Source organism: Kogia breviceps, chromosome X (assembly GCF_026419965.1).
Source record: "Kogia breviceps isolate mKogBre1 chromosome X, mKogBre1 haplotype 1, whole genome shotgun sequence".
Taxonomy (NCBI): domain Eukaryota; kingdom Metazoa; phylum Chordata; class Mammalia; order Artiodactyla; family Physeteridae; genus Kogia; species Kogia breviceps.
In genome coordinates, this window is record NC_081330.1 from 43,051,661 (window position 1) to 43,079,074 (window position 27,414).

At 44.4% G+C, this 27,414-nt stretch overlaps 1 protein-coding gene across 1 annotated transcript in view; it reads left to right on the top strand.

Moving 5' to 3' along the window:
* LOC131748077 (nuclear RNA export factor 2-like) overlaps nt 1-24,421 on the top strand; it is an 89,965-nt gene extending 65,544 nt beyond the window's left edge. Inside the window, 13 exon segments of the mRNA XM_067023160.1 lie at nt 15,758-15,827; nt 15,974-16,062; nt 16,182-16,289; nt 16,475-16,584; nt 18,384-18,417; nt 18,826-18,894; nt 18,979-19,034; nt 19,174-19,281; nt 19,388-19,446; nt 19,555-19,714; nt 21,294-21,461; nt 24,181-24,241; nt 24,377-24,421. Coding sequence (XP_066879261.1) covers nt 15,758-15,827; nt 15,974-16,062; nt 16,182-16,289; nt 16,475-16,584; nt 18,384-18,417; nt 18,826-18,894; nt 18,979-19,034; nt 19,174-19,281; nt 19,388-19,446; nt 19,555-19,714; nt 21,294-21,461; nt 24,181-24,241; nt 24,377-24,421 — 1,137 coding nt within the window.
* The last annotated feature ends 2,993 nt before the right edge of the window (nt 24,422-27,414 follow it).

Here is a 27,414-nt window from a genome sequence, read left to right on the forward strand (position 1 = left end):
GAAGCAGCTTCTGGTATAGAGTGAAGTAGATGAGGAGGATGGCCTGCCTTGGGTGGGAGGGATGGCCGTGGACAGAATGGAAAGGGTTCATGGACTTGGATGTGATCTGTCAGCCTCAGGGTCCTCATGCATTCATGAAGGTGGTATTGAATGAGTCAAGGTGAGCAGATAGCAAGATTGTGTTTACATTTATGGGGGATAAATACTTCTTGACACATGGCTCAAGAATATTGTCACTTGTGATAATTTATATTACTTGATGCTTAAATAATCCACTTTATTTTTCTCTCACTTCAGCATTTGCAATCTTGTTCTGCAAAACACTAGGGCCACAAAAATACAGCAACAACGAAATTGGACTCTAATTCAGAGACGTGCGGAACATACAGGAATTTCAGTACCGTAGGATGTTTTTAGATAATATGCTAATATGCAATATGAATGTCAAGGGAGGGATAATTTCCCCAACTTATGCAGGGATGATACATTTTTCCACAGAGCATCTGAGGAACGAGTGTTCCCAGAAAATATTCTGGGAATACCTGTCCACACTAAATCACCTACCACTTTAAAACCTTGTACCTTTGCTTACTAAGAGCAAGAGAATGTATGTTTATAAATATTATAATCTATTCTTCTTATCTTTAAGAAATTATTTATTGCTCTGAAATGCATTTTATCTTATCTCATCAGCCAGTCTCTCTGCTGCTTAAATATATTCAATTTTTAGTCTTCAGAGGTAACCTCAGTTTCTAAACATATGGCTGATAGCGTGGTGGCAAAGACAAGTGCATAAGTGCAAATCATTAAGCATTCATATCTGTAGCAACAAATATAGTGTCCCCCTCTGGAAAGCAAAGTACAACTAACTTGTCAGGATGCGCAGACACCATACCTCTGACTTTATACAAATATCCCACAGTTTTCCAAAACAGTTTTATTATTATATAATAATTAAAGCTGTCATCTTTTGAGTCCCTATTATGTGTCAAGCACTGTGATAACCTCTTCATGTAAGTTAAGACATTTGACCCTCAGAAAAATCCTGAGAGGGTGTTATTTGAGTTGGCAGACAAGACACGTGAGTCAGGAGAGGCTGAGCTATGCTGTGGTCATAGACAATCCCCAAATCTCAGTGGCTTATCCCTCACTGCCACTACATGTCTATGGCAGGTGCACGTCCATCCCAGGATGGTGGATGTCGGAGATCTGATCTCTTCTTACTGGAATGACTTCGAGAGTTAAACCGACAGAGCAGGCACCATCTAGAAAGTTGTTGATCGCTGTGCCTGAGGGAAAGAGGGCCCTAGGCCTTGGGGGAGGTCTCACACCAACAAGCATATATTGTGGCCCAGAATTATTTCACATATCACTGAAACCCATTAGCCAGAACTAGTCACTTTATGGCCCCGCCCAAGCAAAGTGGATAAAGCAAGAAGTGCAGTTCTGCCAGGGGCCTCGAACAGGGGAGAAATGGAAACACTTGGCAAACAGGACCACTGACTGCTGCATGATGCAACTGAAATGCAGAGAGAGATTGAGTACTTGTGTAAAGTCATATGGGCAGTAAGGGACAGAGCAGAATTTGAATCCAGACAGGTATGCTTTCAAAGTCGATGTTCTTTACATACTCTTTTCTATATTGTATGCTATTCTCTTAAATGAAATACATATACTCTATTGACCCCTGAACAACGTGGGGGTTTGAGACACCAACCCCCTGCACAGTCAAAACTCTACAGATAACTTTTGAGTCCCCCTGGAACGTAACTACTAATAGCCTACTGTTGACTAGAAGCCTTCCTGATAACATAAACAGTGGATTAACACATATTTTATGTGTTATATGTGTTATATAGTGTATTCTTGCAATAAAGTAACCCAGAGGAAAGAAAATGTTATTAAGAAAATCATAAAGAAGAGAAAATACATTTACAGTAAGGTACTGTATATATTGATACCGAAAGTTTACACCATCAGCTTATGAAATGAATCGTCTGTCCGTCAGTACCTACATCAATACTGTCTTATATGATACAAAACATGGTAGATGTTATATGTACTACTAACACTAGACACCAAAAGTAGAAACATCCTGTGAAAAAGAAATTCATATTTTTTTCACACGTATAGGGATTCATGCATTGATAACGAAGAAGCAGCAGTATGATTGTTTTATGGTTGTCTAGTGTGATGGATAACATTGCTTCATGGTAGGCTAGACCATACACTAATGAATGAATCATTATAAAACATTTATGGCATACAGTATCACAGTCATATTCATAATACAGCATTGGAAACATTGTTATACTAAAAAAAACACATACCTGTGGTGAGGATAGGCTGATACGTAGTTTCTCCAATTATGAGAAACAGAGACAGAGACAGAGAGAGAGAGACGACAGAGAGACGTACTTTATGGGTATGCAATTCTTTGAAAGCAAAGTTATAAAACAGTATGAAAACTAACACATCATTAACTTTTTATTAACTATCACTCACCTTATGCCTGTGTAAGGATAGGTTATCCACTTCAATACCGGTCTTGTACACGATGTTCTACACGTGTATTTTTTTTTTTTTTTTTTTTTTTTTTTTTTTGCGGTATGCGGGCCTCTCACTGTTGTGGCCTCTCCCGTTGCGGAGCACAGGCTCCGGACGCGCAGGCCTAGCGGCCATGGCTCACGGGCTTAGTTGCTCCGCGGCATGTGGGATCTTCCCAGACCAGGGCACGAACCCGTGTCTCCTGCATCGGCAGGCGGATTCTCAACCACTGCGCCACCAGGGAAGCCCTACACGTGTATTTTTTATACATTTGTTGGAAAAAAATGCACGTAGAAGCAGATCCACGCAGTTCAGACCCTGTTGTTCCAAGGTCACTGTACTTATAGTAGAGATCCTATTACTTCAGTGCTCCAGTTCCCTCTTCCTTAATCATCTGATGTGCCAACCGTGGAACTGAATAGATGTGGTGGCAATGGAAGCATTGCAAAGCTGCAGGCCTTTTCCAAAGAGATGAAAGGATTGGATATTTGAGTGTTCATTATATTCAAACATAAAAATTATAAAATAAAACCTGGTGGTAGATGAAAAGCCTACTCATGGATCATTTACTTTATAAAAATTAATGTCATGTCTTTCCACTCTTGTCAAGGAAAAATAATAAAAATAAGAACAGAAATTAATGGAACTGATAACAGATATGACAGAGTTCAACAACAACAAAAATGCTAGCTGCAAGCACTTTAGAGAGATAAGATAATAAGGAAACATCTGGCCACAAGGGTCAAAAATATTAGAGATAAGGCAGGGAGAAGCCACTCTGAAATGAGAAAAGCTGTCACACTTTCAGTTTCAGAAATGATTCAAAAGATACAACAGTGTTATGGAAAAGATATGCAGATAAATTTAAAATTGAGAGAAAACAGATAAATCCTAGAGAAAAACATGATTTTCCATGCTAAAGAAACAGAAAATCTTAATATTATTAAAAGTATTCTTGACAAAGAATATACGAGAAGGCAAAATTATTAGCCAATCTCAGTTAGTTACACAAATGCAAAAAGTATACATAAATTAATAGCAAGCTAAATCCTGCCACGGCCAATACAGGAAACACAGTATGACAAAGTCGTGTTTCGTCCCAAGCATGACACATTGGTTTAACATTCGGAGATCTGTGAAGTTAATTTAGCACATTAGTGAAATAGAGGAAGGAGGAAAGGAGGATTATCACAAAATATTCAGTAAAGCAAGGCCTACAAAAATTGAAACAACCAATCAGCAGTAAAACTGACAATAACAGGAATTCATAAATAGAAAGGTGTTTATTTAGACTGACAACAAACATTAAAAAAGAGTAAACTACATTAAACATCATACTTAATAGCCAAACGTTGGAAGCATTCCCTTTAAAATCAGAAGAGAGACAAAGATGACTTACATGACCACTTTGTTTTAGCATCATACTACATCTCCTAGGCAGTACAGTGAGCCAGGATGTATATATGCATCTATACACATGGGAATTAGTAAATGTGTACAAGTGAAAATAAAGCTGTAAAGATAACATAGCTACCTTCATGTAAATTCAAGTGAGGCTAAGGAAATTAAGATTAATGATAGAGATTAAAAAGTTTTCAGAGCTTCCCTGGTGGCGCAGTAGTAGAGAGTCCGCTTGCCGATGCAGGAGACGCTGGTTCCTGCCCCGGTCTTGGAGGATCCCACGGGCCACGGAGCGGCTGGGCCCATGAGGCATGGCCAATGAGCCTGCACGTCTGGAGCCTGTGCTCCACAACCAGAGAGGCCACAGCAGTGAGAAGCCTGCGTACCGGAAAAAAAAAAAAAATTGAGTATAAGGCTAATATACACAAAATAATTGTAACAAATACAAACTACCGTTTTCATTCTGAATATACCGTTTACAGAAGCAAAAATTATAACTTTCTATAAAATCAACTATTAATTGGATTCCATTGGCAACTCTTCTGACATACATGAACACTCATATGCTTTCCTGTTCTTTAGCGACCAAAAAGCTAAAAGCATGAAACCAGTGTGTGTGTGTGTGTGTATGTGTGAGTGAGTGTGTGTGTGTGTGTTTCTGTACACATTAACCAGAACCCCTTACAGATCACGTTCTAAATGGGATCTTGGTTGTATGAAGCATATGCACCATCCTGAGACTTGCAGGTGTAACTGAATGACATGGGAGCCACGTATGGCTCAGTGACATGGGAAACAGTGTATGATGGGAGGGGTCCCTAGTTCTTATGGAGCAGTCACAACAGAGTGCCTGGAATGCATACATGTCAGTTAGCACACAGGCAGCAGTGGTATTTCAGCTATAACAGTCCCAAAGAGTGAGGGGACTTCCCCTTGGCTGCATAGCATCCAAGCCGTCTTTTCTGGCCCTCACAGAGTTTTTGTCTGCTATGTGATATATTTTATTAACAACGTCTTATTTTTATAAAATAGCTATTAGAACGAATAGTTGGCATAGGCAAGTGGGAACATTGGTTGATAGAGTACTTGACACCAAAATTGGTTGCAAGCCAAGGGCCCTAAAGGAAGTGAGATTCTGAGCAAAGTTATTTGGCTTAGGTGCATCTGAAGACAGTAAGGCTCCAACTGACATTAGAGGATGAAATATTGGTGTTCCATGGCACACAATGGTGCAACACTTGCAGGAGTTGTCGCCTGTGGTCACTTGAAGGAAATGCCTTTGAAGTCAATGTGTCGATGGACCAAACGGATGCTCTTAGGGACTCAGAGGATGCTCCCTGCCCCATAGCACTGAGAAACACATTGGTGCGGAGGGCATCTTCATCTTCGAGGTGTTCTGAAGTGGCTGACTTGTGTAGACCACAGAGGAGATTGGAGATCTCCTCATTTCAGTGGGGATGTTGGGGTCCTGGAGTTGCAGGCCCAGTAGGAGCACTTAACCTCCTGCCTCAAGGTGAGTTCTGTTTACCTTAAAAAGCAGCAAAGCTGGAAAGGTAGTCACATTGGTTTGACCTACAGCAATCTTTGAAGGTGGCTAATTGATCAACAGATCCCTTGGATCTTGAAATATCTGAACATACTCCAAAGTTGCATTTGATCAGTGTAAAAATAAATAAAATATAAGAACATAAAAATAAATAAATGAAGCTCTAGGTCTGGTGACTTGAGCTATCATGATGGTGAATGGTAGTCCCTTACTCAATTCGCACCCTTGACCCAGAACACGATGAATGAGTGTACTACAGAGGAAGGACCCTACAGTGAAGTCGCAAGAAACTACAATAAATCTTCTTCCCCGGCTTAGCCAAAGGGACCATCAGCCATTAACCGCTGTTACTGTGCATTTGCTTTAAGGACACTTGCTCTAAGCCAGAGCTCAAAAATCTTTTCCTGGAAAGAGCCAGATGGGAAATATTTGAGGCTTTGCAGGCCTTTCAGTTTCTGATGGAGCTATTTAGATCTGCATTGTAGAGAAAAAGCTGCCACAGACACAGCATGGCTGTCTTCCAATAAAACTTTATATATGGACAGGGACATGTGAATTCCAAATAATTTTCACGTGCCAGGAAATATGATTCTTCTTTGGATTTTCTTAACCATTCGACTATGAAAAAACATTCTTAGCTTGTGGATCATACAGAAACAGGCTCATGGACCCCAGTTTATCAATAACCACTGTAAGTTAATGGAATCACTAGGTCCCCAAAAAGAGCACTGAGTGGAAAGTCAGCAAAGTGAGGTGGCAGGCATTCCTAAGGTCTTGTGCCAAGCATAACCCCAAAGCTGATGCCTTTTAACATAGTGGTTTTCAACCGTATTTGCACACTGTAATCACATGAAGAGTTTTAAAAATGTGATTTCTTGGGTCAGCCCCCAAATCTGTTTTAATTGTTGTGGGTGTAGGCTGGCGCTAGTGATTTTTTCAATCTTCCCAATTGACTCTACTGTGTAAACAAGGTTGAGAACTGCCTGAACAAGATAAATGATGAGAGTGCAAGTATTTTACATTATTCAGTTTAAATATCTTATAATTTTGGTTTGGAATAATAATATTCCAATAATGAATACATGGCATACTACAATCAAAAGTACATAACTGTGCTGGAAAGTGTGAAATAAGAATTCCCAAGTAATAAACGGAGAATGCTCTCCTTCAAGGAAGGAAAGAAGGAAGGGAAGGAGCAAGGGAGGGAGGGAAGGAGCAAGGAAGGGAGGGAATGGGAAACACAGTGGTAAGGCAGGGGCCACCAGTGGTTGGGTCAGGGAAGAAGGCTAAACCACTGATGAGCCCAGAGCCAGGTATGGGTTAAAGCCAAGCACCCAGGAGCACAGGGCTGACTCGACAGTGAAATCTTCTGTTCAGGAGACAGTCACAACCCAGGGTAAGCGTGGAAGGGACAGAGCAAATACAACACATTGAGTGATTGGTACTGAGGGAATAGCAAAAATAGAAAAGACTGGAAAAGACTTAAAAATAGTATTTCCCTAGAGAGATAAACGAGTGGTAAAGATGAAATTATCTCCATTGTATAAGAACAGAACACTGACCAGGAAGATGGCTGATTGAACACAAGGTTGTACTTTCACTTCCTCCAGAAACTTCATTAAAACAACATTAAAGGTAAACAAATCAATACAATGGTGTATTACCCAGCAATGAAAAGGCAAGGACACGGGTGGATCTCAAGAAAAAAAAATATGCTAAGTTAAAGATGCCAGACACAAAGGAGTGCAGGATGTGTGATTCTATTTATACGAAACTGTAGATCAGGAAAAGCTAATATATGGAAATGGAAAGCAGATCAAATTTGCATGGGGACAGAGGAAGAAGAGGAGTTTAACTAGGAACCTTTAGGGCGTGTGGTATGTGGTCTATATTTTGATTAAGCTGGTGGTTAGCTCTAACCCCTGATTTTTACATGTAAAGAATCGGGGATCAGGAAAAGTTGGGTGAGTCATGCAAACTGTTGCAGCTTATTAATCAGCGAGGAGATACTCATATCTGCTTATCAATGATAAATTTTCCTTGTTGTGCTGTGTAAGGAGCCGACAGCTATAGTGCTTCACCCTAAGCACCTGGGAAGACGCTGACCCAGACACAAACATCCTTTTATACAAGCAAAGCATAGATCTGAAGAAATAACTATTGTGCATTCCAATCACCCATTTATAAGCATAGTGGACACTCTCATGTGTTCCTTTCCCTTGACTTCTTAATATTTATAATTACACATAAAACATAAGCATTCATTTATATCTTGTTCTGAGGAACCATAAAAAAATTAACATGCATTAATGTCTTCTTCTGAGGAGCCACACTGTAATATAGAGTTTTATACCCTGACTTTTTTTTCACATTGTATCATGCAGTGCCAGGAATATTCTGTCTTGCTTGCTGTAATCTACCACTTAAATCCAAACTGTTTCTTGAACAATAATGCTTTTTCTTTCTTTGCTCAGCGTTTGGAAATGGGAACTTCTGCTCCCTCCGCATTAATCATTCCACATGCCTGTTTCAAGCTGTGAACTTTTAATTTTGTTCCCCTTAAACAGTATGTCAGGTTGCTTCCCACTGGGGCTGCCCGGTTTTACTATTGCTACTTTATAACATACATTAGTAGCTGCCCCCCATACAGCCATCCACTTTCCTTCTCATAACATCAAATGTTACTAATACACTTTCATCCCTTACTGAACACCAGATACTATATTAAGTTCCTGACCTAGGAATAGCTAACTTATCTGTAGTGCTCATTAGGTCACAGGCACTTCTTCAGGGGCTTTCCATGTATTTCCCTATACCAACTCAATTCTCACAATTACCTCATGAGGTAGAAATTATTACTGTCTTCACTTTGGCAGGGGAGGGGGGACAGAGGAACTGAGTCACCATAAGGTCCAAGTTATTTACCTTGGACCATAGAATTTAGCACCAGTATTCAAACTCTGATTGATCTGACCTCAAATACTTTGCCCATAATCATTAATGTGTGACTCTGTGTTCAGACTGAAACGAGCACTGGGATGGGACTCACAAAGTCAGGAGGCAGTGATGAGTGTGGGGTCTGGGACCAAGATGCCCTGAACTCCAGCCTTCTGTCTGAGAGGCCTATCGTTGCATGTTATTGCCCTGTACAGTCTCTTCTTTCTCAGACTCTGTGGGAACTATTTCTCTGGTGTTCAAAATAAAGGTGAAGTAACAGAGACAGACAAGCTACACATGGAAAGAAAGGAAGATTTCCAGACGGTGTTTGCATACCGCCAGGATGAATTCAGTCCTTAGAGCCTTTTTTCATTTGTGCTTCATTCTCTTCCCATTTCTCACGCTCATTTTTCCGGCCCCTACATCCATCCCTTGGCCTTTACACTCTGTATGTCAGGTACTCACGTCCCTTCTTTTCCACCTGTGCTTGAGTCCAATGACAATCATTTCTGACCCTCTTCTGACACCAACAGCCACTCTGGTCCCATCGTCCTTGTATGCCAAAGAGCCTGGAAAGCACAGCCGTGTAGCTGTAGGTATATATTTAGGCAGGAAATATTTTGTATGATAAATTCAAAAAAGGAAATGTCTGAGTCAAAGTAGAAGAATAACTTCTGAATGGTATAAGCATACTGTAGGCAATTAGGCTCTCATACACTGTTAGAGGAAATGCATATTGCTGTAACTATCATCACACGTCCTTAGAAAAATATGTCTTACATTGAAAACTATTGGTGTGGTTCTTCTGGGAGGCAGAAGAGCAGGGACTCAAGTCCTGGACCTACCCTGAAGCCCAAGCTGTGCTCCACTGGGTTATTTGGCCTCCACCACTGGGGATGCTCTATAATCCTGGCAAATCCATGGGTATTGTTCCTTTTTTTTTGGCACAGAGAACTCTATCACAGTACTTGTGTAATTTAAAGAAATCAGTCAAACACCAATATGAAAAAAATCATTAAAGAGCATATTAAGACTAAGACCAAGGAGCAAAAAATGGTCGTATGTTATACAGTGGGATCCAGGAAATGTAGAGTAGGATCCAGTTTGGGGGGCAGTGAATGTACAATCATGATTTGGAATACATGTATCTGTAACCTAGTTATAAAAGCTTATAATGCAAAATATTAACACACACCCATGCACATTCACACTTTTCTTTTCCTCTGAGAAGTAAGCCATGCTTACTGTCTGTCACAAAGCTGAGCACCCACAGTCATGCCTGCGGGTTCGGAACTTTCTTCCCCCACCCACCAGGCATCCTGGAAGAAGCTGTGTCTGCTGGATTCAAGGAAAGTTTCTCCTTGTCTCTGTATCCCCATTGTTTGCAAAAGCCTCCCTTCCTGTGATCAGAAAAGCTGTAGTTTTAGTGTTAGTCAGCAGGGTGGGGCTTAGTTCTATTTCTAACTGTACATGAATGAAAAATATTAATTTTGCAAAAGCAAGAATCAACACATGGTAGTTTTACAAGCAGGTTATGAAACAGTTGTGCAGCCCAGTTTTTCTCTTTTTTTGTCAGAAATAAATAGATGTGAGTGGAAATGGTTGATATCTGTGGCTTCTCAAATGTGCCTTTGTTGATGATCCCAAGTCACCGTTACCACATTCATTTAACAGATATTAATTAGTTGTTGGTCTATGCGAGGCATTACCAGCCCAAAGGGATTTATAATCTGCAAAACGTGTGATACAGATTTCTCCTCTACTTCAAGAAAGATATCTCCACTTGGTCCGAGGTACATGGACCCACCCAAGCAGGAGCGACTTTTTTGATGTTTTGGTCACAAAACATCATCCCAGGTCTGCTCACAGAAATCTGTCCCCAAGACCTGAAAGGTCACTGTTAAAGGTGAACCAGTGCAGTAGCTGGAGGAACACTTAGGATGTGGAGGGAGACTGATAGGTGAAGACACAACCCCCCTTCTGCCACTTACTTAGCTGAGAATCCTGGCAAATTTATTGTATCTGACCCCTGTGAGCCTGAGAAGGGACCATGGATACAATTGTCATGGGGTATTTGTGAAGAGGTCAAAGAAATCTAGTGAGTCTGCCCAACACTGAGCAAACGTATGTTGCTGCTGGGCCAGTGTAGGCTTACTTCTCACCGTCTTCTCTCCCTACCATAGCGGGGATGCTGTTGCCATGTACTCAGTGGCATCACAATGATGTAGGCAGAATTCCAAAACGACACAAGAAGTCACCATATGAATACACATGATGTCATAAAGGATACTAACGACTCTTTCTTTGTGGGAGGATCAGACATAAGTGGTGGAGCCTGAGGGGCAACCCAGGCAGCCTGAGTGGGAGGCACTAGTTGCTTTATAATACTCCTGTGATCACCTTTGATTCTGGCAGCACGACTGTGAGACAGGGATCAGACTGAGTTGCAAATGTTCAGTAAGTGAATGTATGCGTGTGTGTGTGAGCGTGTCTGTGGGTGCATGTGTGTGTGTGTGATGACCCCTCTGTGGCTTTTGATCACATACCCACTCTCCTGGAAGAGTTCCCAAACAAAGCAATGCCTGAGATTCCTATGTTTGAATCACCTTGCTGAGGGAGGTCTCTAGCCCTCCGGAGGCACCCGAGGTAGTTGGCCAGCCAGGGGACTGCGGTAGCTGTTAGCTAGCTCCCTTTTACGCTTTCCCCTCGGCAACGTTATTTCGGAAGGATTGTGGGTTCTTGCAAATGTCTCTGACTCTTTCTATACACCGTATGTAGACCACATGCCCTTACTGCTCCCTTGAATATGTGAATTTTTCCCTTTCATTGCTGGATTTTCCTGAAGACGAGTCGGTTGCCTGGCATTCTCCAAAGGTCACCAATAAGCATCCTCTTTGTTGTTGTTATTGTTGATGTGTATCATTATGAACTCCTGGCTTTTGTACATGTTGGTGGGCTTCAAACCATTGTTACGTGGTGTTGAGCAGAGGAGTGAAATGATTTGACTTGCGCTCTGCTCCTGGGTTGATAACAGACAGGTAAGGGAGCCAGGATGAAAGCAGCGGGGCCAGCTGGACAGCAGTACAGTCCAGGAGATAGATGTTGGTATCTTGGCCAGGGTGCTGGTAATTCAGGTGGTGGGATGTGGGTGGCTTCTGGACATACTTTGAGAGACGGGAGGAGAGAATTTCCTAACCAGTTGGATGTGGCGTGTGGGAGAAAGAGAGCACGCCAGGCCCCCTCTGAGGTGTGGGGACTGAGTAAGTGGCATTTGTGGGTCAAATGCCCTATTTGTGTTTACTTTCACTTCCACTGCCACACAGGGTAAGTCCCAAAGTTGTGAGTAGCAGGTTTGCCCTGACAGCAGGTCACACAGGGAAAGCAATGGCTCCCCAGAGGAGATCATCTGAGGCCTGGTAGTAATCACTCCATCGTGGAGTGATAAGCAGTAGATGGATCTTTACTCATAAGTGTGCCCTGAGACAACATGGAATTGTTAATGTACAAGAGGCACAGCACACAAACCTAGAGAACCTTAAGTATGACACCCCAAAGGAAGCTGTTTTCTAACAGTGTAATTACCATAATCCTCCCTCCCCACAAGCCACTAGAATGATTATCTGCTGGTTCACTGTTTCAGTGGAATGTGTTCAAAATAAAATAGCCTTAGTGAATCCACCTATGGGAGAGAGAATTGACACGATCTTATTTCTGCAGGTGCTGAAAATCTTCCAAATCTTTTCCCATGTTGAATTAGATATGTTGGAGGGGAGAATTTATGGGTGAAGGGGTGGACAGCAACACAACTCCTAGGAGTGAATACAAGGTGAGGTATACCCAGGACACTTTCTCAGTGTGCCTGTGGCTTCAGTATCCAGTATAGTAGATGTCAGAGTAAAGAAAATGAACAAGAGCCAAAGAGAGGCCTTACAGAATGATGAAAGGATCAGGGCACCAGGGGCACATAAAGATCCTAAATATGTATGCAGCAAACAACAGAGCCTCAAAGTACATGAAGCAAAAACTGGTGGAGCTGAAAGGAGAAAAAGCCAGATATATAATTATAGTGGAGGCCTTCCACATCACCTCCCTCTTAGCAAGGGACAGAATTCCTAGAGAGAAAATAGGCAAGGATACAGGAGACCTGAATAACACAGTAAGCTAACGAGATCTACATGACTTAAATAGGGCAGTCCACCTACCAACAGCAGAGTTTAGGTTTTCCCAGAGGGTCTCTGTAACATTCACCAAGTTAGAACATCGCCTCGACCATCAGACAAACATCAATAATTTCAAAAAATTGAGGGACTTCCCTGGTGGTGCAGTGGTTCAGAATACACCTGCCAATGCAGGGGGCACAGGTTCAAGCCTTGGTCAGGAAGATCCCACATGCCGTAGAGCAACTAAGTCCGTGCCCCATAACAACTGAGCCTGCACTCTAGAGCCTCTGAGCCAGAACTACTGAGGCTGTGTGCAACAACTACTGAAGCCCACGAGCCTAGAGTTCATGATCCGCAACAAGAGAAGCCGCCACAACGAGAAGCCTGGGCACCGCAAAGAAGAGTAGCCCCCATTAGCTGCAAGTACAGAAAGCCTTTGTGCAGCAACGAAGATCCAACGCAGCCATAAATAAAGAAATAAATTTAATAAAAAAATAAAACTAAAAAAGATGAATTGAAAACTCGCAGAGTGTGTTCCCTGTCCATGTTGGAACCAAATTAGAAACTAGTAATAGAGAGCAAAAAGAAGAATCCCTAAACAATTGGAAATGGTGGTTGACACATGATTCCAGGTTATCATTCACACCCTTGTTATAGAAGAGCTGAAGTGAGGAACATATGACTGCTGAGCTGAAAGGCATTTCAAGCTGGCCCAAAAGAGAGCTCACTCTGGCTCTTTCAAACAGACTATTGTTCAGGGCAAGGCTGGAGGGAGGGAGACTGTTCAGGAGGCTGTTACATCAGTGCCACCTGAAATTAAAGCTCCTAGTGCACTGGCAAAAGAAGACCAGCTAGCTTGCTGGTTGTCAGTGGAATCGGTTTGGTGGCTGATTGGATTTGGGAAGCACGAGAGAGGTATTGGTGTGGTTGTTGGAAATTCCTGAGAGAAGGCAAGATTCGGGTGCCTTCCTGGTATATATATGACTGGTGTCCAGTCTAACCCATAGACGCATACACCTCGGTTCTTTATCAGACGTGCTCCACTGTTTTAAATGTTTCAACGCAGTTGTCCTCTCCTCCCTCCCCTTTCTCCTCCCTCTTTCTCCTCCTTGTCCTCCTCTTCCTCATCCAGCTCCTCCTCAATTCTTCCCCTGATAGAGCCATCTGTCGGATAAGGCTGTCCTCTCTGGACAGACAGAAGAGTGTCCTTTCTGAGGTTTGTGGGATTGGTCCCTTAAGCCAGGTAGGCACTTTGCCTGCCCTACCATCCTGTTAGCCTAAGACATGGTACATGGTAAGTGGACACAGATGTGTCCTCAAACTTGTATATTTGTTCCTCTTTTCAGAATACAGTAATGGTGGTAGACCACCTCAAGGAAGAAAGAAAGGTTGGAGATCTTTCCCAGGTTATTCTGTCAAGAGGAGCCCTCATTAAGAACATGATGGGTGTGAGCCTCAGCCCTCACACCTCCAGGAGGATGATGGAAACGTGGTGAAGAGGGATGTCTAGGAGAACCCCGAAGTAAGAGAGTAAGTGACCAGGCCGCAGGTTTTGTACACAGCAGTCCCTGAGACTATGCACCTCTCTCAGTTTCCGTGGACTTGTTTTTCTTTTCTCACTGCAAACCTAAGCATGCTAGAAGTGAAATAATGGTTGAGCAATCCTAATTGTAGTGCTGGTGTCAAAGAGACGATGGTGTACAGAAGGCTTACTTAGCACTTATGTCCCCTCACCCTCCTTCTCTCCACATTCCCCCTGAAGCTCTCTCTGTACCATCCAAGATAACAAGAGGGGAGTGAGATGGAACAGTGAAGGCCACATGCATATGACTGTGTGGAGAGACAGACAACCTCTTGAGAGAGAAATGTGGGAGGACACACAAGATGGAACCCCAGGGAGCTGGTTCAGGGTCACAGTGAGTATCCTGAAAAATGTATGGAATGTGCAGGAGAGAAAAGCCAGGGGAAGTTGTGTTGGTCTCATGTAGAGGTGCTGGTTTATTTCACTGGGGACAGTTTGTAATCTGTTCTTTTTATTACCAGGAGTTAACAGTATTGTTCATCTAAGGGCAGATTCCAAGAAGCAGTGTAAAGGGAACAGGCTGACTGTAAGGAAAACAGAGGAACCTGTCTCAAAGCAGAGATGGAAACTACTGCAAGGATATGGAGCAACTCCTCATTGGAGGTCTCAGTTTGGCAAGCTGAGCTGGGAGATGGAGGCTCGAGCCTCTGGAGACCTTGTCTGAGGGGCAAGCAGTGTCTGTCTGTACTGGGTAGGATCTCCTGGAAATTTATAAAAGGAAGATCATCTCTGACCCCTTGATTATTTGGAAGAGGTTTTGACTGGAGAGAAAGAGTATTTAGGAAATCCATATTACGCACACCCATAAGAAATCATGCCAGTGGACTCTTCTTTAGAAGCCCTTTCAAGCTCAGTAGAAGTCTGGAAAAGAACAGGAAAAGTTTCGTCCTCCAGTCTAAATTCCCCATTGTCTGTCCTCTCTCCCATCCCTTCCTCTCATTCTTAGATTCCTCTGGGATAAACTATGACAGGACATGGCTAATGAACTCAATCCAGAGCCATTGCAGTGTCCCCTTCACTCCAGTGGACATAAGAGAGGATGTCAAAGCCAGACGCGTGGGCACGGGGAAGGGGGATAGAGAGAACTGGTTCAGCAGGGTCTATTGGCTTCTGATAATATTACTGTTGCATTCAATCCCTGTAGTTCCACCTTGTGTAAAATTAGGCTCGGTTCTTTGTCCAGGAAGCTAGCACTGCCTGTGCACTGATGGACGTCAGCTACAAGATTTGTGATGAGGGGAGCTGAAAGGTGTGTGTCCAGGGATTTACGTGTACCTCATCGTGAGGAAGGAGTACTGGCCAGGTGCTGGTTGTCTTCTTTGGAACTAGAGTTCCTGGTGCTTACCCCACCTCTTCTTCCTGCAGATACCTTTCTTTGTCAGCCCCTTTGCTGTTCCCTACTCTGTGTGGGATAAGTTGAAGCCAGAAGAAGTGAAGCAGCTAAAGGTAATGCAGACTCAAGGCATGTTGTGTGCCAACGCTCAGTCCCGCCTCTCCTTCCTCCAGTCCCCCGTCCCCCTCTCCCCTGATTTTCCTGCCAATACCACAGCCTCAGAGCTGCTCTCTCCATCTCTCTCTCCACAGCTGATCATGAGCAAACAATTTGATGTCTCACAGCAAGCCCTTGACCTCCAGATGCTCCACGTTGACCGAGGTATGGCTGACAGCAGTAATTCTAGGGTAGGCTAGGGCAGATGGGTCTTCCTGGATGGAGACTTAGAGATGGTAATGTGGGAAGGGGATGGTGCTGGCCCCAGACCCCACTCAGCCATCTGATTCCCTCCCCTCTCTTTCCTGGAGCCTTGGTGATCTATGATATTGATATAATTCTGAGTCGAAGAAGCTGCATGGCCGCCACCCTGCAGATCACTGAAAAGAATTACCCTGAGGTGAGGCTGTAGGCCCAGTGCTGGTATTAGGGTTGGGGGTGGAAGAGATGGGGTGGAGAGGAGTTTTGTGTCCAAAGTCCTAGATAGTAACATTCACTTTACCACTTCTTGCCCCAAAGCTGTTGTCCTTGAACTTGAGCAGCAACAAACTATACCAGCTAGATGGCATGTCTGACATTATACAGATGCCTCCTATGGTCAAGATCCTGAACCTCTCCAAAAATGAGGTGATAAGAGGGAGCCAGATCAAAGTTGGGGTGAGAGTAGTGGGGGGCGTGTTAGTGGCCATCAGAGTGATGACAGGAGGTAGGTGAATGTTCCTGTGGTGAAGGGAGGTTGCTGGGGTTGCAGGGATCCGGATGTCCCTCTTTCCCTGGGATTCCTTTTCCCACTTCCGCCCCATATTTCTCAGCTGAAATCTGTGTGGGAGTTGAGAAAGATACAAGGGCTGAAGCTTGAAGAGTTGCGGCTGCAAGGGAACCCACTGAGTGGCACCTTCCCAGAGCAGTCCACCTATGTAAGGTTAGTGTGAACACCCTGTCACCCTTCTTGGTGACCTTCACCCATGGGAGCCTAGACTAACGGTGACAGTGCCGCTTTGCAAAAGGTGGCAGCCATGGTCTTCTGGGAGGATCACAGGCCCCACCTTCTGCTCTCTCTGTGCCTATCACCAGTGAGGAGTTTCCGTCCCCCAACTTGCTCACCTCTGCCGGGGCTCTGGGGTCTGTTTCCAGCTCCCTGCGCCCAGCTATATTCCACCAAGGCCTCCCAAGAGTGTGCCCCAGGAAGCAGGACTTCTCCTCCTCAACCAGGACCAGGAGCGACCAGCCTCGATCCAGATGCTGGCACCCTGGACTGAGAAGGGTCTTCCTGCCCAGGGCCTCATGCTGAGACAAGCCTTCCTTCTTCGTGCTGAGATGAGGCTTGCCTCCACAGTTGTGAGAGGTGCCCTATTCCCCTTCCTCCAAAGGGTCCACCCTCCTCTCCCAGGTTGACATGGGGGCTTTCCTGCACCATGCTGAGGGTTGAGGCCATGGGTGACTGCTGTCATAACGTCCATTCTGCTTGCCCAATGCTAGGAGCTGGACCCTCTTGGGAAAATGCAGGGCTCCTTGAGTCAAGGGGCTAGACATGGGCCCCCGCCTGTGATCGAGGGCTTCCTGAGGCAGGAATGGAAGGCAGTGGGCAGAGGTGGTAGAAGAGACAGAAGGACAAGCCTCTAAGTGGCTCTTCTCATCCCTCCCTGCACACATCACATCATCCCACCTGGTCCTTCACAGGAGCCCTGGGCAGCCTGAGACAGGTATGATTCCTCAGATAAAGAACCAACTCAAACAGGTGCAGGGGTCATCGGGAGAGAAGACAGTGATCATAAGAGTGGGCCACAGATCCTCAGCCCCATACTGAGCTGGGACCTGACCCCTTCCTCCTTCTGGGAAAATGTGCCCCCATGGCTGCTCTGTTTCCCATGCCCAAGTCTCGCTGAGCTCACACAGGTGACAAAGTTTCAAGCAGCATCCAATGGGACCCCAGCCCAACATGTGCATATTTTCTGTTCCTACATGGTGTGTCTGGGCGATTCTGGGGCAGGTGAAGAGCTGCAACATGTGTGCCATTTCCCCTTTCTTCTCTCCTTCCCGGACCATGACCATGGGAGACCTTCTTTCCCTTTCCTTTGTTTTCTCTCTCTCCCTTGTCTCTGTTCCCCTATGACTCTCACATCTATTCCCTCCTACCTTCCCTCCCTTTCTGTCTGCATCCACCTCCATCTCCCTCCCTGCCTCCTGAGCCCTGCCTCCCTCACCTCCCTGCCCCAGCATCATGGGCTATCCCTCGGGGGTGTCCAGACCTTGGCAGAGTGCTGGACCCCCAGTGAGGTACCAGAGCCACGGGCTCCCACCCCATTCCTTCTTTTCTCCACAGCCTTCAGTGGAGCCCTGCAGGAAGGAAGGGAGGGGAAGGAAGCCCTGCAGCATGGGTTTGAAATGCTGGTCCGTGTAGCACTGGAGAAGGGAGTCTGTGTAGTCTGGGTGGGAGTTACCCAGGGGAAAGAGAGAAAGGGAGGGAGGGAAGGAATATTAAAGTGAAGGTATTGAGAGAAATGAGGAGAGTGTACTTTCATGCAGTAAGATGACAGATGATCAGTGCTCAACGGAAGTGGACCGAAAACCCTTAAAATCAGAAGCAGAGGTGGGCAAAGGGGGCAGCTGGATGGGCCAGAACAAACTGATCTCTATTTTTGGTATTAGCATTTTAACTCAAAGGAAGCATTGCAGCCTTGAATTATCAACCACCTCTTCTCTATGTTTGGTTTTGTACAGAGCCATCAGAGAATGTTTCCTGAAGTTATGCTTGGTAAGTGCTTAAGAAAATCATTGTATCTTACTAATGTCAGTGACCTCTGCACCTGCCCTCAAGCCCTTTGGTTCTTGCCTAGATTACATGTTGGCATCAGACCCTTAACCATTTTGTGGCACATGGACTCCTGAAAATGGCATGGATATACTTTCTGGAAAAATACCCATAAATACACACACACACACACACACACACACATACACACACACACACTGAAGTTGCATATAACACTAAAGACTTCCAAGACCTCATGATGAAGACATCCACTGTAAGCTTTCCTATGGAATTTACAGGGCCCTTTCACACCTGACCTCTGAACATCACCTTCCTGGACCCATCTTTTTCCTCGGACATCCAGGGTCACTCCCCTGGTCTCCAATACTGATTTCCTCTTCCCTCCTCCAGGATCACCAGGAGTTACCCTCACCAATGATAATGGACGTTGACACTCTTTACAAAATAAAGCCCTGCAAGGTGACGAACAGGATCAAACAACATTTGGAGAGTTGCAGGAGAGGCTTTATCAGCCTCTAAATCTCAAATGCTTTTTGATTCCAGGAAAGCTATAAAGGATCTGAGACCCTGAATAATCTAGTCCTGCAATTCCTTCAGCAGTAAGTACTGCTGGGAATCTGAGCAAGGGGAGGAGGGCTAGGAAAGTTGAGGCCACCTAAACACAGACCTGCTCATGGGCATTCTCAAGTCTCATTTGATGTCCAGACCACAGAGATTGTCCTCACTACTCCCCCACAGGTATTACTTGACCCATGACTGTGGCGATTGACAGCATCTCCTTGGTACTTATCATGAGGAGGCTTGCTTCTTCCTGACCATTCCCTTCCACTCCGAGGGTGCAACCATGTTAGTATCACAGCCCAGACTCTGCTCCCGGGCCGTGTGGCTCCCCAGCAGACACAGGCCAGCTACTGCGTACACCCACCACTCACTCTTCCTCTTTGTCTCCTAGAAGCAGCTTGTGCAAGTACTTCAAGGACAGCAGGAATATAAAGAAGGTCAAGGACCCCCGTGATTGTGTGATGGGAAGAATGGGTGGGAAAGGGAGGTGAAGGGGTCAATCATAGAGCCCAGGGCATGGCAGCCCCTGACCTTTGCTCACTTCCCCTCCCCTCACAGACCTGAGTGTCCAGCTGCTGAAGCACACAAAATGTGTCATTTTGCACACCCTCTGTGTGTTGCCCGAGACTCACCATGACTTCAGCTCCTTCATGGTGGACACGTGGTTCCAGACAGTGAGCGCTTGTTTCCTCCCTCTGGCAGGACCAGGAAGCCGCAGGTGGGTCGGAGGTGGAGGAGGTGACTGGTTGCCTGGGCTCTTCCCTTTCAAGAGATGATGCTCTGCTTCTCTGTCAACGGGGTGTACAAGGAAGGTGAGAGTGTGTAGACACCCTCCCCAGATGCCCCACTGCTCTCACCCCCTGGCCTGGCTCACTCCCAGAACCGCCCAGGTTCCCTGACCACTTCCCTTCCCTCCCCTTCCCTTCCTTTCCCCTCATTTCCCTTTCCTTCCCTTCCGTCCCTTCGCCTTCCCTTCCCATCCCTTCATTTTCCTCCTCTCCTTCCCCCGCTCTTCCCCTTCCCCACTGTGTTCTCCAGCCCTCAGTCTTACCACAGACATCCCAGGTATGAACTGTGTTCACACCTGTCTGCCCTGCACACCCTGGGTTTTGGGGACACAGGCTGTGGAGTTTGGTGGCTCTCATCCCAGATCCTTACCCAGAGAACTTGGGCCATTACTTAACCTCTCAGTTTCTTCATTTGCAAAATGGGGTAGTAGTATCCACGTCTTGTGCGGGTGTGAAAAATGCATCCCATGGACTTGTGTAGTGGTTGTTAGGGACCCTGTCACTGGTCCCAGACTGCTCCTATGGTTGCCGTCCCCATTCCCGACACCCTGGAACCGTGAACAACTGCCCTCTCAGCATGAGTGTCCAGTCATACCCTGACTGGGCAGCACCATGTGAGTGTGTACAGCATTTGCAGCCCTAAGGGGTACTGTTGTTTGTTTGCTGTTAAATTGGAAGGAAGTCCTCAGGGCTGTGTGCATGCCTTCACTCTGGCCTTCATTGGTGCCCCTGCCAGCTATGGCAGGTTAAAGCCCTGTTGTGGGGAGGAATTCCCATCCCAGCCTCTGCTCAGGGGCATGGGAACGTGGTGGCACAGACCTTACATTTACTCAATATTGTGGAAAGCCAGCATGGAGATCCCAGGAACAGTCTAGCCTAGTGGTTAAGAAGAGCATGGACGGGCTTCCCTGGTGGTGCAGTGGTTGGGAGTCCGCCTGCTGATGCAGGGGACACGGGTTCGTGCCCCTGTCCAGGAGGATCCCATGTACCGTGGAGCGGCTGGGCCCGTGAGCCATGGCCGCTGAGCCTGCGCGTCCGGAGCCTGTGCTCCAAAACGGTAGAGACCACGGCGGTGAGAGGCCTGTGAACGGCAAAAAACAAAAACAAAAAAGAAGAGCATGGTCTCTGGAATTAGCCTATGGGTTCTCTCATTGACCCAACACTCACATGCTGTGTGACCTTGGTGAAGTCACATGGCATCTCTGTGACTCAGTGTCTTCTTCTGAGAATGGGGATCAGACCATCCACTCCTTGGGCTGTGGTAAAGGGTAAATGTGAAATTGTTCATGGGTTGGGGATAAACCTATAAATCAAGTGAAGGTGGTAGACAGTCTCTCCAAAGGTGGGCTCTGTGAGGAGGGCAGAGGTACCAGTCAAGGAACCTGGGAGACAGACACAGCAGGGGTATGGAAGGAATCTAGTTCCTGAGTGCCATTGGGAGCAGGATCGTTGTTTGGGCTGTGGGGTGGTCCATCTCTCCAGTTGTCTGAGGGCCCATTTTTCCACCAGTCTATGCATTGTGGATGACGACCTGTTTGTGAGGGAGGCCAGCCACAGTGAGACTCAGAGTGTGTTCTCCATCCCAATGCCTACACCCTCCTCCCTCTCCCAGGAGCAGCAGGATATGGTGCAGGCTTTCTCCACCCTGTCTGGGATGAAACTCGAGTGGTTTCAGAAGTGAGTGCTGGCTGTGCATGGGAACGAGGTTGGGTAGAAACAGCAGAGGAGTGAATCATGGAAACTCGACAGCAATTTGGAAAAACACATATTTGAATATTTTGCTTCCAAAAAATAAAAGTGAACCCATGAATAAGGAATCATCCTATTATATGTGTAAAGGGATTTTAACAGAGTATAATTCTCAGTGACATTATCTTGTATATGGAAAATCCAGGACAATCCACACACACACCAACCAACCAACCAACCAACAAAACACCCCACTAGAACTGATAACCAAGTTCCCCAAAGTTGCAGGATACAAAACCGATATACAAAACTTATTTGTATTTCCGTGTATTGCAATGCACAACCCGAAAATGAAATTAAGAAAGCAAATCCCAGTTACCATAACATCAAAATAGTACAACGTTTTGAAACAAATGTAACAAAAGAAGTGCAAATCTCATACTCCGGAGTCTGTAAAACGCTGTTGAAAAAAATAAAGACCTAAATAAATGGAAAAACACTCTATTTTCATGGGTTGGAAGGCAATATTATTAAGATGACAGTACTACCCAGAGCAAACTAGGTTCAATGCAGTCCCTATCAGAATCCTTCTTTGCAACAATTGACAAGGTTATCCTAAACTTCATATGGAAGTGCACCAAAACAGTCTCGAGAGAGAAGGAAAAAGTTAGAAGACTCACACTTCCGAATTCCAAAACTTGCTACAAAGCCACAGTAATGAAGACTATGTGGTACTGGCCTGTGGACAGTGTATGAATCAATGGAATAGAACTGAGAGTCCACAGATGAACCCTCACATTTATGGTGAACTGATTATCAACCTGACAGAGTGCTGAAAAAAATCTGATGGGAAAATAATAGCGTTTTCAACAAATGGTGCTGGGACAAGTGGGTATCCACGTGCAAACCAAAGAATTTTGACCCCTGGCTCACACACCATGTACAAACATAGCCTGAAAATAGATCGAAGATCTAAAAGTAAGAGCTAAGAGTATAAAAATCTGGGAAGGAAACATAGGTGTAAGTCTTCACGAATTAGGCAATCATTTCTTACATATGACACCAAAGGCATAGGCAAGCAAAGAAAAGAAGTAGATAAATTGTTGACTTCAGCAAAATTAAAACATTTTGAGCATCAAAGCACAGTATCAAAAAGGTGAAAAGCCCACCGACAGAATGGGAGAAAATATTTGCGTATCACATATCTGGCAAGAATATGTGAAGAACCCTTGCAACTCAATAATAAAAAGGCAAACACCCTAATTTTTCCAAAATGGTGAAAGGCTCTGAATGGACATTTCTCCAAAGAAGACATATAAATGGCCAACAAGGAAATGAGAAACTTCTCAACATCGTTAGTCATCAAGGAAATGCAAATTGAAACCACAGTGAGTTACCAGGTCACAGCCACTAAGATGGCTTTAATCAATGAAACGAATGATAACAAGTGTTGGTGCAGATGTGGAGACATTGGAATTCTCATGTGTTACTGATGGGAATATAAAAGGGAGCAGTGGTTTGGGACAACAGTTTGGCACTTCCCCAAAATGTTAAACACGGAGTTACCATATGACTCAGTAATCCTATTCCTAAGTATCCTACCGGGAGAAATGAAAACATGTGTTCACTCTAAAACTTGTTTAGGAACATTCATAGCAGTATTACTGATAATAGCCAAAAAGTGGAAACAACCCATATGTCCTGTAGCTGATGAATGGATGAATAAATCTTGGTACATCCATATAGTAGAATATTATTCAGTCATAAAAAATGAATACTGTTCTGATACACGTCATGACATGGATGAACCTTGAAAACATGACACAAAGTGAAAGAAGCCAGTCACAAAAAGTCAACTATTGTATGAAATGTCCAGAATCGGCAAATCCACAGGGACCAAAAGCAGATTAGTGGTTGCCAGGGTCTGGGGGAAGGGGAGGAATAGGGAGTGATCACTAATGGTTAAGGAGCTTCTTTTTGAGGTGGTAAAATTAGTTTGGAATTAGTTAGTAGTGGTGGTTACACAATCATGTGAATGTACTAAAAAACACTGATTTGTATACTTTAAGATTGTGTGTGCATTATATCTCAATAAAAGATGGTGGGAGACTTGTACTTTAGAATTTTTCATTTGTTATTTTCGTGAACCTCTTTCTTGATCAGTATGTATTGAATTCCCTTGTTCTTTTTTAAAAAAATTATTTATTATTTATGGCTGTGTTGGGTCTTCATTTCTGTGCAAGGGCTTTCTCTAGTTGTGGCAAGCAGGGGCCACTCTTCATCGTGGTGCGCAGGCCTCTCACTATCGCGGCCGCTGTTGTTGCGGAGCACAGGCTCCAGACGTGCAGGCTCAGCAGTTGTGGCTCATGGGCCCAGTTGCTCCGCGGCATGTGGGATCTTCCCAGACAGTTGCTCAAACCTGTTTAGCTTGCATTGGCAGGCAGATTCTCAACAACTGTGCCACCAGGGAAGCCCTTCTCCTGTTCCTTTGCACAGCTATAATTTACTGTTTTGAATTCTAGTGGGCATAAATGCTAGTGATAGATGGTTTGGTTTTCATTGGGTCTTTCTTCATCATTAAACATAGTGTTCATACTGGTACATGTGTCCCAGCAAGAAAGTGGCAAAGATTTAGTGGTGGCATTACATGGTCTGCGTGACTGTACTGTGGTACTAATGGAGATCACCTGTTGTTCTCCCACTGCAGGTGCCTTCATGACAACGAATGGAACTACAGCAGAGCTGGTCAGGTCTTCAGTATGCTGAAGGTGAGGTCTGGGAATCAAGTGGGTTAAACATGAACGTTTCTGGGACTTCAGAGAGGCCAAGAAAGTGGAGGTTGTTGGCCTGGGAATGTAACTCGGGGAGCAGGCACTTCTGACATTCTGACTCCCTCACTCTAGACCGAGGGCAAGATCCCAGAGGAGGCCTTCAAAGAAATCCCCTAAAAGAAGCCCTTGGAAGTCATCTTTGTCTTCATCCACATAATTTTTCTCTCCAGCCTCAGGCCACACCCAAGCCTGGGGTTGGAGGCCTGGCTGACCAAGAAGCCAAAGTTAGGTTGTAGGCCAGGTATCATAGCCATCTGAAGGGTCAGGTGTTCTGTGTCTCTTCCCCACTCACGATTGCTGTTTAGTTTCATAATAAAGAGTGTTGTTGCAAGCTGTACGTTGTGTGTCCTCCATTGCTCTTCCCTGCCCCAATCATGAGCCAGTAGGTCCAGGCCTGAAAGGCCCTGCCCTCCTCTCCGAGGAGGAGGCCCTTCTAACCCAAACAAGTGGTTTTTTTATACACTTTTTTCCATTTATAAAACATGAAGATTATGCACAAAAATGGGATAACAATGGGATTTAAAATGCATGCATCAAAACTCCTTTATGGCCCAGCTAGATGGGTTTACATATATCATGTGTCAAGTTGGGAAATTTAAAAATACATTTACACAATTGAAAATGGAAACACAGCATACCAAAACTTGTGTTACAGAACAAAAGCAATGATCAGAGGAAAATCTATTAGTAGTTAGGTAAACACAAATGAAAGCCACAATAGGGTGCCACTTCACACCTACTACATTGGCTATAGCTTTTTTTTAAAGGAACATAACAAGATGAACTTTGGTGAGGATGTGGAGAAATTGGAACTTCTGTACATTGTTGGTGGGGATACAAAAGGTTTCACTGCTGTGGAGAACAGTTTGTTGTTTCCTCACAAAATTAAACACAGAAGTACCATATGACTCAGCTACTCAGCTCCTAGGTGTATACCCGAAAGAATTGAAAGAGGTGCCAAAACAAATTATTGTACATGAATACTCACAACAGCATTATTCATTTTATTCAAAAGGTTGAAACAATCCATCTGTCCATCAAGGGATGAGGGGAAAAGTAAATTGTAGTATGTACACACATTGGAATATGTATTTTTGCAATGATTGAAATCCTTGTCATATGTGGTCATGGGAGTTGTCCTTCTATTTTATCAGTGGTCAGATAGTGAATTGACAGACATTTCCTGAAGGGCCTGGAGCCAAAAAGAAAAGGAAAACAATATTGTCTAGTCTTTGGAGATTGGCTTCTGATCTGGGGCACTCCACCAATGCTTAGCCAGGCTGTCTCCAACTCTGCCTTAGCCTTCACACCTCCTGCTTTTGAGGATTCCAAAGTTCAGCTACATATCAAGCCTGGCTTACTGTCAGACCTTTACTGAGCCTGTGTCCTACCTTGTGCATATGCATTGCACTCTGGAATCTCTGCTAAGCCCTTCAAAACTCTTATTCCCCCAAGACTTCTCCTCATCACCCTCACCCTTCCCAGGCTTTTGGGGCTCTCTGCTGCTTGCCTTATCTTCTTTCCCTTGCCCCAGTGAACTATGGGTACGATACGTTTTTAGATGCTTTTGAGAGATACAACTGAGACAGCTACTCCATGGCTGGGAGGGGGAGTGGGAAAGAAATCTCATCTTCTGTGCCATTCCCTCAGTGGTACTCCATAGAGGTCAGAAGGCACAATCACAGTTTTGGGGGAGAACAAGATCCATATTATGACCCCTGGGACCTGCAAGAAGCACCATGAATGTTGCTGTCAGTCGCATGAGAGACACAACAGGGAAGAGATATGGGAATATATGTATATGTATAACTGATTCACTTTGTTATAAAGCAGAAACTAACACACCATTGTAAAGCAATTATACTCCAATAAAGATGTTAAAAAATAAAAAAGAAACAGTTTGGGTTTAAGTGGTAGGTTACAAAAATCAAGACAGAATATTCCTGACACCGCAGGATACAATGTGAAAAGAACAAAGTCAGGGTATAAAACTATACTTTACAGTATGGTTCCTCAGAAGAAGATATTAATGAATGTTAATGCTTTTATGGTTCCTCAGAAGAAGATATATTAATGAATGCTTATGTTTTTATGTGTAAGTATAAATATTAAGAAGTCAAGGCATAGAAACACGTGAGGGTATCAACTATGTTTATAAATGGGTGATTGGAATGCACAATAGTTATTCGTTCACATCTATGCTTTGCTTGTATAAGAGGATGTTTGTGTCTGGGTCAGTGTCTTCCCAGGTGCTTGGGGAGAAACACTATAGCTGTTGGCTCCGCACGCAGCATAACAAGGACAATTTAGTATTGATAAGCAGATATGAGTATCTCCTCGCTGATTAATAAGCTGCAATACTTTACATGACTCACCCAAATTTTCCTGATCCCCAGTTCCTTACATGTATAAATCAGGGGTTATGGCTAACCACCAGCTTAATCAAGATGTAGACCACATACCATACTCCCTAAAGATTCCCAGTTAATCTCCTCTTCTTCCTCTGACCCCATGAAAAATTTCATATGCTTTCCATTTCCATATATTAGGTTTTCCTGCTCTAGAATTTCATATAAATGGAATCACACATCCTGCACTCCTTTGTGTCTAGCGTCTTTAACTTAGCATAATAATTTTTTCTTGAGATCCACCTGTGCCATTGCCTTTTCATTGCTGGGTAATACACCATTGTATTGATTTGTTTACCTTTAATGTTGTTTTAATGAAGTTTCTGGAGGAAGTGAAAGTCCACCCTTGTGTGCAATCAGCCATCCTCCTGGTGAGTGTTCTGTTCTTATACAATGGAGATAATTTCAATCTTTACCACTCCTTTATTTCTCTAGGGAAATACTATCTTTAGAACTTTTCCAGCCTTTTCTATTTTTCCTATTCCCTCAGTACCAATCACTCCATGTGTTGTGTTGTTCTGTCCCTTCCACGCTTACCCTGGGTTGTAACCATCTCCTGAAGAGAAGACTTCACTGTCGAGTCATCCATGGGCTCCTGGGTGCTTGGCTTTAACCCATACCTGGTCTGGGTTCATCAGTGGTTTAGCCTTCATCACTGACACTACCACTTGTGGCCCCTGCCTTACCACTGTATTTCCCCAT